This window comes from Tubulanus polymorphus, chromosome 9 (assembly GCF_964204645.1).
Source record: "Tubulanus polymorphus chromosome 9, tnTubPoly1.2, whole genome shotgun sequence".
NCBI classification, from domain to species: domain Eukaryota; kingdom Metazoa; phylum Nemertea; class Palaeonemertea; order Tubulaniformes; family Tubulanidae; genus Tubulanus; species Tubulanus polymorphus.
Genome location: NC_134033.1, coordinates 13,584,170 through 13,601,488, shown reverse-complemented (window position 1 = coordinate 13,601,488; position 17,319 = coordinate 13,584,170). Strand labels below are relative to the sequence as shown.

The following is a 17,319-nucleotide window of genomic DNA, read 5'->3' as shown; positions in this document are numbered from 1 at the left end:
ATCTAAACATTCCCTGACTTTCCATTTTTTTTAAACAAAATTCCCCAACGTTTTGAAAGAAAAGAAAATTCCCAGACTTTTCCCTGATTTCGGGTTAATGGTCACCCTGTATTAGTAACGGTTTACTCACCCTATCTCTAGTAAGCATCTGAGAGCGATTTTTATGTATGATTCGCATGTATCCGGGAGGTTGTATCCAAGCTTCCCCGTCGACCTGAACCGGCACGCCTTCGTCGCCCATTATCGTGATTTTCACGCTACGACACTACAATATAATCGACACGCGAATAAACCGCCGTTAGAAGCCTCCGGATCCATCCAAGAAATTTCGTAGAGTAGCCGTGTTAATCGGGTTTGGAATAAATAACAAGACGAGTAGTACTATAAAGTTTAACTATTTATTTGACGCACAAGCTTTCGCTACTAATGTACAGTAGCTTGACTCATTCACCTGATGAAGCTTCTATACATTAGTTGCGAAAGCTCGTGCGTCAAATAAATAGATAACCTTTATAGTACTACTCGTCATGTTGACGAAATTGAACAATTACTACAACAAACCTGAGCTATTCTATGGTGTTGGAGGTTTATGACTTTGGAAACGGCCATCTGCATACTGCCGAAAACGGCTACAACTTCCAGTATTTTATCATCGAAAGACGGAGCCGTAAAATTCTGAAAACGAAACAATTCAAATTAAGACCGATGTCTTGCGTTACGCGAGATCCGATTGATTCTATGCGCGCTTACGTAGTCTTCCTTCGTTCCGCCCCAGAAGTTCGCCCCGCCCATGTAACTCGGAATGTTAAGAACGACAATGCCTTGTAGACTAGGCAATGGAATGCGTTGTCCGTCACACTCGAGTTGAACTCGTTGATCGAGGTTTTTGAATGTTTTCTGCAGTAATTCCTTCCCGCCGAGAACGCCGTACCACATCAGATTCTTAGTTCGACTACTACAATTAGACAATTCATTAATTGAAACTCGATAAGACGTTAATTAGTATCATTGGATGAAACCCGTAATATCAATTCAAATAAATTGATTATTAATTGATACATCAGGATTTCAACATCAGGGTGGCAACTTTCCGCTATTTACATTTTCCGCCAATAACATAATCTGCATTCCCTGAGTTTTCCAGATTTTTGGTGAAATTTCTGGAGTTTTCCCTGATTTTTATTTCTAGATTTCTAGATTTTCCAGGTTTTCCAGGTCAGTCAGTGGCCACGCTGTACATTCAGAAGTCTTCTAACATGCGTCAAACCAAACGTTATTTAAACTGACCTGCAGCGTTCCGGATGTTCCTCTCGTTTTAAATGAAAATCTAACGATATTTTCGCGTCGAGTCCGATCCCAAAATAGTTATTCATCACGCAGCGCTCAGTGAAGTCATCCCTGAGAAATTTTAAAAAGTCAATCAAAATATAAGTCATCACTTTCAATTCATCCTATTCTTAGAGCCCTATTCTTAGAGTCATAATTTTAGTCATAATCTTAGTTCTATTCTTAGTGTCATATTCTTAGAGTCCTATTCTTAGAGTCATATTCTCAGTTATTCCTATGCCATAAGATACAAAAATACTTACAGCGCAATTTCCTCTTCCATTAACGGCGACGCCGCAGCACAGAGTGCATCAGCGTTCGCCAGTAGCACTTTACTAATAAAACTGCCTCCGACCAGACTTCCTGCCACGCCACTACTGATTCCTATTGTACCGACGAAGAAAACAATTGGACAAGACCGATTCATCACAACCGACACAAATTCATAGGAACAGATTTCAAACCATCGTAATGAATACATATATCAGGGCTGTGTTTCACAGGTGTGGGGGTCGAGGGTCAAAATAATCCTTGGGAACATTTTGAAATTTGTCAGTTATTGCCATGGTTTCTCATAGTTACTAAAGCGGTGGTCACTGAGTTAGAGAATTTACCCCTAGCAGATATTTTTAACAGTTGGTCTATGAAACCCGGCCCTGGCGAGGAGATATTTTGATGGTTGGTCTATGAAACCCGGCCCTGGCGAGGAGATATTTTGATGGTTGGTCTATGAAACCCGGCCCTGGCGAGGAGATATTTTGATGGTTGGTCTATGAAACCCGGCCCTGGCGAGGAGATATTTTGATGGTTGGTCTATGAAACCCTGCCCTGGCGAGGAGATATTTTGATGGTTGGTCTATGAAACCCAGCCCTGGCGAGGAGATATTTTGATGGTTGGTCTATGAAACCCAGCCTGTGGTAAATCAACAGACTGATTCTTTATTCAGCAAATAAGATAATTACGTATCTACTTACGGAGCGTTCATTAAGTACATACACAAGCCATAGGTAGGATCTAAAGTGTCTTATTAAACGGTAAACTGGCGACTATAATTGAGCTCACCTAAACGTTTAAGCCGGGGGGATAACCGAGGACTGGGGGTCCGAGACGCTGCGCCCGACGACGACATTACCGAGTACGTGGGCACTTCTAGGAAGTTTCCACTGTGATGATGCTGGGGGTTACAGTGGTGATGGCGACTGCTGCTGCTGCTGCTGCTAGCGCTGTGAGTGAAGAACGATGAATGCGTGGGGATATCGACCGGTGATTCCGATTGTTCGGTGAATGCACATACAAGCTCGTGTTCCACAGTTTGAGCGTTCTGCTCATCTACAGCTAGAATACAATAATTGAAACACGTATGAAACACCAGATCAGATAACTCTTCTCTTTCTCTCTTGGTTCCCATAGACCAGTGAAAGCATCGTATCATTGAAGTAAATACCCACAATATAATGAGAAACTAAATGATATTCCGAAAATGGCCCATAGAATTGGGTCGAAACATCAAATTCTCATTTTTAATCTTTTAATTATATGGTGGGTTTTTTTATTTTAACTCTCCATCTGGTTACAACATTCACAGATATACGTTGTGAGTTCTCTGTATGTTGCTGTAAGCTATTCTTAACAACCCATGCCCTATAACGAACCACTTCGATAAAGGGTTCAACGCAATGTGGAAACCAACATCGCATCCAAATTGAAGAGGTGCCACAATTGAAATTTAGAAATTCTTGAAGATCACAATATATTGAATCTGAACAGTTTTTCGTATGTTTCACCTAGTCTAGTTTTCAAATCAAATCTTAAAACCCATTTGTTCATCAAAGCTTTTACTTAATCTATTCAGTGATGACTAATCAATACCCTAAAGTGCTGGAGATAATTTCAAAATGCAAAAGAAATTCAGCCCAGTGTGTTGAAAACCGGGATTCTCAATCATCAGTTTATACACCGCACTGTGGTGTAGATGCACTGAGAAAGGGTAAATGAGTTTGAGTTTTCTCTGTTATTTATCATGTAAATGAGTATATTCTATTTGGATCTGAAGGTCAATAAATAATAATCATCATATAATCATTATTATGTATACTTGCGTAATAAAAATTTCAGCGAAAAAAATTTCAACAAATTTCTAAATTTTTGTCGTGGGACTTCTTAAATCCACATATACTGGGCAAAATCTTTAGCAACGACTCAGAAAAAAGTGGTACCTTCACATAATGAACACTTTTAATTTCTACATTATTACGGTACACTGTGACCTACCTCGACGAATACTTCTTTTATAACAATTTTTTACCACTCCCAATCCAATGTTACAGACAACAAAATTAATCGATCAACAACATTTCAAACATGACTCTAGCGAAGTGTCGTTACATTAGTCGCTCATTACAGAACAGAAATAAGGTTTTAGAATATCTTACAAAGGAACCTTTACACAATCGCAGAGCACACTAAATTCATTCTTATGTTATGGAATTTATCGAAAGTAAATGGTTTCAATGATACGGCTCGCTGTACGAATTATGAAGTTCAGATTCCTGTGTAAAATAAATCATAGGAAAGAAGATCGAATGCTTTTTGTAATCATTTGATGAATGATCACGATTATTGCTCACCCTTTTCCGTATGTTCAATGATCTGTCGAATTGCCTTCTTCAGACTGTTCGCGCGACACATCAACTGATCTTTCGGTTTGAAGATTTGCTAATAAATAAAGATTGAATTCAGTTCAGTATTTTGCAAACAAGATTTCACCGTAAATCGCGGTTTACGAGCAGTAATCGGCGCCGAAAAAATGGCACGTAAATAAATCGATGATTTTTACCGGTTTCACACGTTTCCGTCTTCTGGGACAGTTTTTATTGTCGGCCGTCGTATCCTTGTCGGAGGCGGTTGTATCGACTGATCCGCTAAACGATTGACGGTCGATGTCCGATTGAGTCGAACTGATAGAATCCTGGTGCATCATTTCATGACTCGTCTCACCGACTAACGTCGCCGTTGAACCGTTCTGACTGGTCAATTCCTTTTCGCGATCTTGATCTTTTTCTTCATCGACCTCCGGGATACTTTGCGTTTCTGCCGTTACTTTTTGCTAAAACGAATTTCACGACATTTCAAAAACCTCTGATTGGAAAACTGGCACACATGAAATGAGGCACTGGTTCAGGGTCAGGGGCCGATCCATGGGGACTTTTGAGGCTTCTACAAGTCCATTAAATTTGGCCTTCTTTGTTCTGTCAACTAACAAAATTGGAGCATTCAGCGCTGCAGTGCTTTTGATATATTGCCTTTTTGGACATCAGAGTGCCCTTTTGGGATGTGACAAGTTCAGGTCCTGTAACAAGTGACAGAAATTGTCACCGTAAAACAGCTGGAAGTGTACAGTTTGATTAGCCCCCAGTGCGGAAGTAAGGCTAACATTGCCTTTTAGGATCAATTTTTCCCTTTTGGGAGGTGACAAGTTCTTCTCGATAAGCCCCTGGATCCGCCCTGATGGTATTGATGAACAGCCAATCCCTGATGCAGAAGCAGTAATATAAAATAATGTCTACACTTACAGCGGATGCTTGTGATTCAGTATTCAGTGTGGTTAACAGTGCATCGAGTTTCTCGTTTAATGTACAACATTTTTTCGATATGGAATCGTCTTGATTGTCTTCAGTTTCAACAACCTCGTTATCTTCGATGTCGCCTTCGTAAGCCTCACCGACTTTAGCTACAAAATCCTTCACCGTCTCGCATAGAACCCTACGAAAATCATCATCAGATCACCATGAAAATAATCAATAAATTCAGTTATTTACCGTATCAATTTCATATTTACATGAAACCCTTTACAAACTCAGTTGATTTAGTACCTAGGAGCCTGCCGTCAACATTCTTGCAAAAAAAATTTTGCGTACATCTTCAACGTTTTTTCGAAAGTTCACAAAATTCACTACGCTAGCTTGATATAGACTTCATTAAGGTTTTGAAATTTCTACGATTTACGGATAGTTTGTAAATATTTCAGACTATTTCCAGTATTGATGAATATCATTAAGATAAACCCACAACATCGATAAACAACTGCTGTTCTTGCTGTTTTCTCTAAACTCTGAAGATGGGTGGAAGGATTTCGCCCGAAACGTCAGAAACAGTTGTTTAAATTGATATTGTGGATTTATCTGAATGATACTGAATATTTCTCTGCGAAGCAACACGATTACCCAAAAATTTCTCGAACATCTAATTAAAGATGGTTACATACGTACAAACCTTTCCGTGACAAATTAAACGGGTATGTGTGTATTTGAGATGTATGTTTTAGCCTAAGGACAAGCTGCACCCGATAAAGTAACTTACTTCGCTGAAGAGATGACAACTGAATGGTCATCGGAATGTAGAATTTTCGACAGGTGATTAGCGACCGAGTCTTCGTACACGGATATCGGGTCGAACTGTTGCGAGATCTTGCGAGGAGGCGGCATCGTGCCTTCGTACGTCAACACGCTCCAGCGATCGAGCATTTTTATCTGCGCGTGTTCGAGTTTTTCGATGAACGACACGAGTTGCGTATCGTCGTCGAACGTGCTTCCCCATCCGAGTACGCGAGCTAGATCATTGCCCGTTCCTAGCGGTAGAACACCGACTTGACACTGAAATATAGGAAACATGAATACTTCACCAACTCGGCTATTGGTAACATAATGTGCTTCCGAATGAAGAAAATAAGAATCTAGCAAAACAAATAATTGATCATTATGTACGCAATAGTACTAATAATTACAGGGTCCCTACAGATCGGTCATTCCTGGATACAAAGAGTTTTAAAGGAGGAAATTTACAATTTCGAGGAAATGTCCCCATCACTTCATATGCCAGTTACAGTAGACTCCTCCTAAATCGGTATTATTTAAGACACTGCATTATGTATCATTCATAAAGAATTTGGTTCATTTTCGATGAAAACTGTATAAAAAGTAATTCTGTCAAAAATGTGTCCATTTGCATAAATTCATACGTTTGAAAGTCTGCAAACACCACACCCACTAACGATGTTATACATATTACATGACTGCGATTAAAATAACCAAATTGAATGACAAAAAATCTATAAAATAACGTACTTGAGACTGTAAATTTAATTTGTCGATTTCTCTGAGAACCCAGCCTACGCTGCCATCTCCTCCACACACTAATATATGGAATGGATCGAACTTTTGAAATAAACGCAACCTGAAACACATCAGCAGATGAACATTATCAAACTTGTGCTTTCGTAGTTTCATTTAAAAGACTTTATCTCTTTCGAGTGATTTCGATGTAACTCTGATGAAACTACGTACCCTGTATATGGCCCACCATTCATGAGATCAAACACTTGGGCAGGATTCAATAACTGTTTAAATCGCCTTAAAAACTTTACACCCTACAAAAAACAGAATACAAAATATAATCTTCTAGCGTAATACTGCAAGTACGGAGCCAGTACACCTTCATATTTATAGTAAATACCAGCAGATAAATCACGAAATATCATTTAGTAAACTTGATTCATCGGCAATTCGAAGATCTCCTTGGGCCTGTTCCATAGTCAAGACCAAAACTGTCCTTATGGTCTTAAACCTTGAGACTGGTCTTAAATTATTGGATTCGCTATACAATAGAACTAAGTTGGTCTTAGAAAGGTCTTGATTCGAAGCCCTCACTGTTGAACTGTCCCTGGTGTTCATAGAGCTCGATTATAATCAGGTGACAAGTTGCGTAGTCAGTGTTTTCAATAAGAGCCAGGTCCCAGGTCTCAGACCCGTCTGTCATTTGTAAGGGACCCGCCTGTTTTTGCAAACCAGCTTTCGATTCAAGGACTGTGACATATTGTGGGACCCTCCTGTTTTTCAAAGGGACCTGGCTTGTTAATTTCTTATTGAAAACACTGCCGTAGTCGTGGTATATTGTGACACTTACTTGATTGTCTCCACTTTTAGAATTAACGTACACGAGTAACGGACAAGTTCCCGGAGGTCTCGTCGCCTCCCAGTAACCATCCGAATCTATGTTATTGATTGCTATAAATGGTAACACGGACATGTGACACGGTCCTAGCGAACATTTTTTCGGAAACGTGTCCACGCAACCTGAATGCACCTGAAATCAACGAGTAAAAACACGTGAATCGATGTTGTTTCGCCGGGCGGGAAGTGTTTATAACCGGAGATGATTTACCATCGCTTTGCACCACAAACATCTAAGATCCTGTAGTCGTAGAACACTGCCGCACGTTTTATCGCAAACAATACACTTAGCACTAACCGGCAGATTGCCTTCCAGCCACTGGTGAGGAGATGCTAAATTCTTTTCGGTAAAAGAAACAATTTTTTTGAGTTGAAGAGTTTGAAATAGTAATCAGGCCATGTATACTAAGAAGCACAATTTGTAAGTGGGTGAATTTTGTAGCGACCCCAGGAACCAGTGCTATAATCAAGGATTAACATTTGACTGTAGGGTTTGAAATTGGAAATGTACTTATCTTAACATGAGAGTTCAAAGGTGTCCCTCAAGTAAAGGTTGGCTAGAGATAACCAGTGGATAGTCGATGAGGTGACATTTAAAGTTCGTTGTATCTTTGGTATTTATCAACCGGTTATCTTTAACCAACTTTCGCGCAACTGGTCCCTGGTGGCCTTATGATGTTAGATTGAGTCAAAGAAATAGTTTTAGACAATGTTGCACTCATTCTCTATATCTCTGCTTAGGAAGAGTAAATATATCTAAATGCTCCGACGCTTCAGTAATTCATCGATCAAGGTTCAAATAAAACGTACCCCGTCCTCATCTTCCATGATTGCGTTACCAACAGCTGCCAGCGTCGTCCATTTACAATTGTTCTGAGCGCGTACGGCGCACTTTTTGTGAGCCTTGAATTTGCATACTGTAAACAAAACATGTCGATTCATAAAATACGTCGATATTAGATTTCAGCGATATCGCGGCGGACGACGTACCTTCGCAGGATAAACCGTGCGATGTGACTCCTGATAACGTATCTCTACACACATTGCAGTAAGTCGGTCGAGCGTGTGAACACGCGTACCAATTATGTTGACCGGACATCATATCTCTGTGTTCAACTGTCGGCTAGAAAAAAAAATATACGGACGCGATGTGGATGATTGTTCTTTCTTTAAATGATAATTCAGGTTATAATCATAACAAATTTTCTGCAAATCGATTCATTTCGGTTATATGACCGCGCCGATAGGGAACTGTGACCAAAGGGTTAACTATTACAGTATGTTTAATTCAATCGAATGATCTGAAAATCTTAAATACGACTCCTGAATTCATGGCAGATTCACATAAAATATTCAATTGAAATGTGCAAATTACTTACATCATAAAACTCGTTATTGGCCGCTGATTTTAGGGCCGATATCCAATCTTCCATTTCTTTTCGGCTTTCCGCGCATAGTACTAGATTGCGAAATGGTGTTATCACCTAAAACATGAAATAAACGCATAAAGTAAACTTTCTAAAAGAACTCAAACTATCAAACAGCAAATGAAAAACAGGGAATCTTAGTGGTCTCGACCCCCCTGTAGACACTCAGAAACTTAACTTCCAACTCATTTATTCTAACTAACACATTTATAACTTCTTTTTTCCTGACCATTAGAAACTTAGTATCTGACATTCTTTTGTTTATGAATCAGTTCTGTAAGAATTTACTAATGCATTTACTTGGTCATATTTTTAACATGTTAATATAAATAGCTACAGCACAGCGGTACTAAGATGCGACCCGAGCTATCCTCGGGGCAAATCTGGATGCATTAATTAGCGCGAGTTTCGAGCGCTTTTAAGACTCTTCATCGGAAAGGGGTATGAACCTCGTGGACACGACAATGCACTGCATATATACAATAGCAACCAGTGCCATGAACCAGCTCATCCAGCCTCAACTTCTCTATTCACCCTCCTTTCATCATTACACCTTTTATGTATTGTGTATTTATTCATTGATCGTACATATTTACACGCCCTTCCTAAGACATGCCGGGCAAACAGCAACAAGACAACAGCAGCAGCACGGGGAGACAAGGAGGGTAATATGCTGAATAAACAAATCTATATACATATACATATATCATCTTAAGATTCTAGAATTCACAAGGAATTCATTAGCGGTGAAATTTCACTGATCCTCATCGATCCGTCGTCATGTACAAATTCGAAATGGATTGTGTTTATAAATCGATCAGCGTTTAGAGATATAACCGGGCCCCGGATAGAACCTGACAAACCACTTAACAATACCACTACGCAAATCTGTGAATCTATAAACGTTGGTTGTGTTAAAACTCGTCGTACTCATGAACCCGAATGTATCCAGCGATTATATGTTGACTTTCAGATGACCCGTTCACAGCTCTGATCGTGAGAGGGAGAGGGAGAGAGAAAGAGAGAGGGAAAGAGAGGGAGAGGGAGGGAGAGGGAGGGGGAGGGAGAGGGAGGGAGAGGGAGGGAGGGAGGGAGGGAGAGAGGGAGAGAGAGAGGGAGTGAGGGAGGGAGTGAGGGAGGGAGGGAGGGAGGGAGGGAGAGAGGGAGAGAGAGAGAGAGAGAGAGAGAGAGAGAGAGAGAGAGAGAGAGAGAGAGAGAGAGAGAGAGAGAGAGAGAGAGAGAGAGAGAGAGAGAGAGAGAGAGAGAGAGAGAGAGAGAGAGAGAGAGAGAGAGAGAGAGAGAGAGAGATGTAATATTGATAAGTGAAACAGAATTGCGATGTCATCGCGCTTAATGCACTCGCTGTGTTTTGATTAAGGAGTCTGCACAGAAGCCGCACTCGCAGGGACGTCTCGTCACCGTTAAATTTCTGATAAATAACAACCAGTAATTTCCTAACCGGGACCTTCACCCAGTGATGGAAGTGGTTGGATCAGCGACGCTCTACGATCCTAATTGTATCCAACCGTCCAGACACTTCATTGCGTGACCTTCGGCGACCAGACTTAGATCGGCTTATGGCTTTTACACCATGTTTAAAATAAACTATCTACACTAGCATCACGATGTGTTTTTATGCTTATCCATTATAAAAGTTTCAAGATGAAACTGATTTTAGAATGAACAAATTGCAAATATAGATATTGTTTCTATTGTCATTATCATTATCATTTTTGTTTTCTATGTTTTTTCTTCATTTATAACAATCCTCATCATATTGATTTCTATATTATCACATATTGTATAATTGTTATTGTACTGCTCTTTATAGAGGGCATCTGCCTTCAGGTACAGCTCTGACGGTTCACAGGCGTCCTCCTCAAATACGTAAATTTTCAATCAATATGTAATTAATCAAAGACTTTTGTAGGTCTATTTACACACATATATTAGAGAAAATAAATTCATTCATTCAATTCATTCGTGCTCTCTAAACACTGTCAAACACTGTCTAATCGCTCACAGGCCACAGTTTTAACAATTCCTGGTTTCTAAAATGAAAAATGGTGTTGTGTGCAGTAACTATGACAATTCGATATCAGACATCGATATCAACACGTGATATTTCTCGTACAGTCGAGAAAAGGTGTATCATATGATTTAAATGTGAAATGATAGCATTAATCACCGACGCATGAATCATCTATATTCACATCTATGCATTCCATTATGAATCTCGATTCGCTACAGAATTGATTCCCAGCGACGGCGAGCATTAAGCGGTCGAAATTTACTTTGCGAGATTAAAGGAATATGTAGCGAATAGATGTAAACCGATAGTTTGATCGCGGACAGCGAGCTGTACGGGGTCCAATCGAACGCTATCACCAAGTAGTTCCACTGTTCGGAACTAAAATTTGACTCCGGGATAGAGAATGATCGGAAATGAAGTATTTCAACTAAAATGTAACTGGGACCTGGATTTTTGTAAATGAAAATTAGTATACTAGGTTGTAATGTTAGCAGGTCCAGGGGCGGATGGACCTAGGGTCTGATTCAGGGCGGAAATAGGCCAAATCATTATACAAGTAAAAGGGCACCCGAAAGAAAACTAATCAGAGAACGTTAACTCATTTTGGATATACAGAGAAAAAGCCGATGAATTTAAACTTTTTAGGTATCGGTTTAATATCTATCATTTTCCTGTAAAGTTTCAGGGCAACTTGACATCTTTCTCTGCACCGTCACCTTGGATCTTTTTTCTTTAATCTTTAATCTATATTAGTCCACACTAGTCTATAGCCTAATAGTATTCATTATGAAACAGAAATCTTCTAATACATCTATCTTCATAAGCATTTGAATTCCCCGTAATTCGCACGGTTTGAGGATTGGCATTTCGACATAAAGGCCTACCACAAAAATAGAGCCGAAATAGATTTAACATTTTGAAACCGTAGCGTAATTAGCGGTTTCGAAGATTTTTTTCCGACGGACACAGATTCTGAGAATTGTTATTACAGGTCGCTGAGGAGGAGGAGGAATCCATCCGTTGGTATTCCCGTCATTCAATCTCCATGATGGGTAACCATGACAACTTGGGTAAAAACAATGCATTCCGCAGAGGCACCTGATCATAATAGCGAACACAATTCATACGTATATATATATATAATATATATATATATATTTGCCATTTTCTCCATTTGCGCGAGCGCGGCATTTATCATATTACATGTTATCAATGATCTATCATATCAATGATAGTGCGAATATCACATCAGACTTCATAGACACTTATTCATATTTCATCTCTGGCGGCGAATAATGTCAAAGTATCACCACGAACAGACCTGCAGCAGCAGCAGCAGCAGCAGCAGCGGCGGCGGTTATCAAAATATTGCATCCCTGTTTTCCCTGGCTACTTCCTGATATGCACGTTGTTTTCCCTGAGACTTGATCTGCTCAGAATCCAATCAATGAACAGAGTTACTTGGAGTAATCAGTCTGATTACTCCAAGGTAAGACATAGATGGACACTTCTGTTTTCTGGTCGTTACACCTGATGATGGCTGTTAGTCAACAGCCGAAACGTTGTGGTTTCGTTATAATAAATTATTTCATATAAAATTCGAATTGTGAGACTTCTTCGATTATCTACAGTGTACACGGATTAGAGTTTTTCATTCGACTACTATAGATGGACACTTTACGCGCGATCTTGCTATCTCAACATATTTTCCTGACATTTTTTAAAGAATCGAAATTTCCCTGGCTTTTCCCCGATGTGTAGGTAAGAGGCCATCCTGGTAAAACCATCTACATTAAACTATCGGACCAGTTACACGTAGAAAACGATTAGAAGAATATAAAATTGGACAAAATGATCTTCAACCTTATAACATAGTTACTTCCAAAATGTCGATGTTTTAAATTAGGCAGCCAAAAAATAACCCCAATCAGTCGCTTGCCCGTTAGAAGATTGTTGGAAGATTGTTTGAATGAACCGGAACCAAATTTCCCAATTATGTACTTCGATTAAAACAAAAAAATTATGTAAACTCGACGCCGATCACACAACTATAGCTGTACTTCGATTTCCGATTTCAAAATCAAACCCCTTGTTTCGCTCCTGGCGGGTTTTGTGGGTTTGTAAGGGACACTCAATTATAAAATTCAAACGAAATTTACCAACCAAATTAATAATAGGGTCAATCCCTATTTTAAGATAAAAGAAAAAACTATCTACAGGATGCAGGGTGAAACCGACGAGAAACACCGGTGCCCTAAAAAGGACCGAGAAACGCTATCTTTATTGTTACCCACCTGAAAACTGTGGTTTACATTTTTAGTGCTGCATTCGGCGATGCTTAAGTTGTGAAGAGCAATTTCATCAAAAATCACAGACTGAAAAAGATCAAAAGACACATCGTCAATTTCACGCGCAGCTCGTACTTGACAGATTTGAACCAGCAGTACAAAGAAACAGGGAATATCTAACCCCAGAAACCATCGGGGAATGCTTTTAAATGGAAACTCATACTTATGCACATCAAAAATTGTCTTGTTTGCATGAAGCACTTTGCACCCATCACTGATATAGTGGTGTCACCACTCAACCCTAAAATTCTAAGATAATAGGCCAAGAGGCTTAGGAGGACGGCAGCCTGCCTAGCAAGATTGGCTGTTTAGTAAAATTGGCTGGGTAAAGTAGCATCAGCTGGCTTAGAATTGGCTGGCTTAGTAGGAACAACTGGCTTAGTAGGATCTGCAGGCTGCGAGGATGAAATAATCGACAGAATTCATCATGAGAAATGGCGGCTACTCAAAATGCGCCGAGAAATCTTTCTAATTGCCTATTTCTCAAAATTGTAGGAGTTTCTATTATTTCGCTCGAATAAAAGCAGTTTCACACACCTTTAAAAGTACTTTCCATTTAGTTTTTAAGGAATCAAGGAGACGCGGGAGACGCGGGGGCTACTGGATAAATTTAATTGGTCTCCGATGTGTTTGATGAGACCTGAGGGGGGTCTGCTGCAGATGAAGTTATTGGCCGGCGCAAGATTTCGCCAGCGGTAAACACAGTTAATTCACCAGTGATCGGCATTTCATTAGATTTGGTCATACGTAATAAATCTCTTATAAGAACGCAGAACGCCGGACGAATTATCATCAATCCGATATCTAATACAACTATCGATCGTATAGAAATGATTGCTTTCAGATATTGCATGATCGACTACGGCTCTCGAAATTGATTGGAATTATTGACGAGATATTTAGTTAGGACTATGTGTACTATACGCCGCGGTTCGTAAATCGGTACCGACGCCGATGTTTGATCGACGCGTCGAGAGTTCTGGTACCCGATACTGCGGCGTGTGACGGACATAAATTTTTTCCTTCGCGTAAAAACTTTCTAATCGAGTTCGGGGAAACCCTTGCAGATTATTTATCGGGGGATTTACCCCATTTATTCGGTAGTTAGGTTCACGAACGAGGAACGCTAACTTAATAGATATGCGTGCGTTTTGCGGCTTATCAGTTTATACAATATACGTTCACGACTGATTTGGCTGATTTATTGACCGGTTTAACTGACACACAAACTACTCAACCAAATCTATAACTAGCTGCGTTCACACTAGATTCGGCGCTTACGAAGTACCGTACTTCACTGGTGCCGAATTCACCAAAATACGGCGCTTATACAGCCATTTACGTTCACACTACGAGTCGGCAATTCGGCGCTTAGTAAGCCCGGTATAGTAGTCACCCAGTGTGCCGATAGAGGGGAGTGTAATTAGTGCTAAGTGTTTAAGGATGTAAATATGCGGCTAGCTAAGCGTCGAATCTACGTTCACCCTACAGAAAATACGCAGCCAGCTCAGTGCCGTACTGAGATCGGGTTTTTCGGCAGTTTTTAGTACGGAACTGAATAAGCCACGAATAATATCCTAGTGTGAACGCTTAGTATCGTACTGAAATCCTAGTGTGATATCACTTCAACACGAAGTATGAAAAACTATTCGAAAAGATAAACCGCCGAACACCGGACACGACGTACCATAGTATCTTTTGCATAGTAAAGTTTTCTGGGTTTGAGCTTGAAATATCGTCTTCTCCATCGCTACAAAAAAAAAAAAACAATGAAAATATGTTTACGCGTGTGTCTATTGATGCTGTTGGAAGAAGAATGAATTTATTATCTACCTTTCCACGATTATTTTGTTGCGTATCTCGTTATATTTATAGTAAATAGAAATTTTGCTGAGAGCTGCAGCTCCTGCACTATGTCGGGTTCATTCAGTAAATTGCTTGACTTGTAAAAATTTTTTTTTTTAACACCCTCAACCCGCTAAGTGCCACACAGGGCATTATAAGCGGGTTCGATGTTTCTTTTTCCCAATGGGGGGAGAGACCAGAGAAGAACCTTCGACCAAGAAACTCTGTCGCCACCAGGGTTTGAACCCATAAACCCTTGATTGACGAGACTAGTGACCGGCGGCTTAACCCACTCGACCACTGCGCCTCTCTCTTGTAAAAATGGCGGCCTCAGTTCAGAGTGTAGGCGGTAAATAGACAATATTTCCTATTTCATATCATCATCCAAAACGACCTCCAAAATGAAGCAGTTTTTATTTTTTCTCTTCAAATTCAACTCCCTTAATTAGTAACCTTTTTTCAGAAATTTTTCCCACCTCCGCAACTATTTCAACTCCATAATCAAACTCATAATGAAGAAAATGTCCTCAAAAATACAGTCTAGTGAAGTGGTAATTTACTTAACGAGACACAAGTGTAAGGAGAAATGTTGAACATTACGACCTCCAGGCGACAACAGACAACAGAAGAACAACTGAAATCTCACCTGAAATGAATTGGTTTGTTTTGCGAGGTAGCCTTCTTTCATGCATCGCTGAAAAAAGAAATCATCAAAACAATAAAACGTCACCATCATTAAACTTTAAAAAACATTATATCGCAATTTAACATTCAGTTTCCGCAAACTCTCAGATTAACTCTTAAATCAATTGAATTTTTCTCATAAATTCAGTATGTCAATCACGGTAGGCTCCTAAACCGGTACTGTTTATCACATTAAGTGGTTTTGCACGTAAGCAAATTTCTATCCTTTATACTACCTAAACTTAGTTTCGGTAACCGCCTAATAGGGTAAAAACAAATCCCAACTGTACCGAACTAGGCGTAGTTAGATGGACAACAATTTCTAATTGCCTATTTCTCAAAATCTAAGGAGTTTTAAAGGAGTCTCTGACATTTTGCTCAAGTTAAAAGGGTTTCAAGTGCCTTTAGAAGCGTTTTCCGTTTCAAAGGAGTTTTTTTTTAGGAATCAAGGAGTGGTAGGGGACCAGTCTCTCGTTAAACTCAGTGCGGGAACCTAGTTCTCCCAAAGTGTACGCGGGTTTAATGCGGGTTAAACGCGGGTTAAACGCGGGTTAAACGCGGGTATCTCAGTGTCTGCAACGACCGCCTCTCACATCTTCACTTGAACAGGGATCAGATTTTTTTTTTAAACGGAAATAGAATTTTTCTATTTGCGTGTATTTTGTGACTACGAGTGGAACAAAATAGCGGAAATTCTGTCATTAAAATATGACACGAAAATTGATCGAAAACGCTTTAAACAACTTCGAAGAACTGCTATTTATTGACTATAGCTAATGACGCATCGACTAAAACATTAGATCGTACGTAAGTAAGCTGTCGATGTTAATGGATGTATTGATTATGTGCCTGTGTGTATACCGTCCGTGTGCGTCGTCATCTCAACCTGCACAGCACCGACACAGATGACAGAGAGAGGAGAGAGAGGAGAGGGAAGAGAAAGAGAGAAGAGAGGGTGAAGTAGAGGGGGAGAGGGAAAGGGGATAGAGGGAGTCAGGGAAATAGTGAGGGAAAGGAGCAAGGGGAAGGGGGAGAGGGATGGAGGGAGAGATGAGAGAGAGGAAGAGAGGGAGGTAGTGGAGAGAGGGAAGAGATGAGAGGGAGAAGTTGAGGGGGAGAGATAGGGAGAAGGGGTAGAGGGAATCAGGGAAATAGTGAGGGAAAGGAGCAAGGGGAAGGAGAGGAGAGGGATGGAGGGAGAGAGGAGAGAGAGGGAGAGATGAGAGAGAGGGAGAGAGACTGTCGTAAGCAACGGCCGGATCAAAGATGTACGGATGCTGACGACACTTTCGGGATTTACCTGACAAACATAATCACAACTTAAATGATATATCGAAAATCTGGCGATAACGCGCGCGCCTGTCGTCGTCATCGGTTACATTTTCATCTTCCCTCATCATCATCAGCGGCGGCAATAAACTACTCAACACGTGATCGCATCACTGAGGTGTCTCAACATGAACTGATACGACAAAAATTCTTAAAAACAAAGTCATGAGAGGGAGAGAGGGAGAGAGAAGAGAGAGGGAGAGGGGGAGAGAGGGGGAGAGGTGAAGAGGAGGGAGAGAGGTGTGAGAGAGAAGAGAGAGGGAGAGCGAGGGAGAGAGAGGGAGAGCGAGGGAGAGCGAGGGGGAGAGAGGAGAGGGAG

At 40.4% G+C, this 17,319-nt stretch overlaps 1 protein-coding gene across 2 annotated transcripts in view; it reads right to left on the bottom strand.

Annotated features, from left to right (window-relative positions):
- LOC141910707 (diacylglycerol kinase delta-like) overlaps positions 1-17,319 on the bottom strand; it is a 29,529-nt gene that overhangs the window by 6,733 nt on the left and 5,477 nt on the right. Inside the window, exons 2-21 of one of the 2 annotated variants that reach the window (XM_074801440.1) lie at positions 15,634-15,681; positions 14,830-14,892; positions 13,089-13,169; positions 8,715-8,819; positions 8,326-8,458; positions 8,146-8,252; positions 7,547-7,675; positions 7,289-7,468; positions 6,670-6,752; positions 6,451-6,559; positions 5,687-5,979; positions 4,900-5,089; positions 4,164-4,433; positions 3,955-4,042; positions 2,390-2,662; positions 1,590-1,710; positions 1,288-1,398; positions 751-955; positions 562-675; positions 131-265 (exon numbers count right to left, since the gene is read on the bottom strand). In XM_074801440.1, coding sequence (XP_074657541.1) covers positions 131-265; positions 562-675; positions 751-955; positions 1,288-1,398; positions 1,590-1,710; positions 2,390-2,662; positions 3,955-4,042; positions 4,164-4,433; positions 4,900-5,089; positions 5,687-5,979; positions 6,451-6,559; positions 6,670-6,752; positions 7,289-7,468; positions 7,547-7,675; positions 8,146-8,252; positions 8,326-8,458; positions 8,715-8,819; positions 13,089-13,169; positions 14,830-14,892; positions 15,634-15,681 — 2,838 coding nt within the window. The remainder of the gene's footprint in view (positions 1-130; positions 266-561; positions 676-750; positions 956-1,287; positions 1,399-1,589; positions 1,711-2,389; positions 2,663-3,954; positions 4,043-4,163; positions 4,434-4,899; positions 5,090-5,686; positions 5,980-6,450; positions 6,560-6,669; positions 6,753-7,288; positions 7,469-7,546; positions 7,676-8,145; positions 8,253-8,325; positions 8,459-8,714; positions 8,820-13,088; positions 13,170-14,829; positions 14,893-15,633; positions 15,682-17,319) is intronic. The other variant, XM_074801441.1, reaches the window with a different exon arrangement.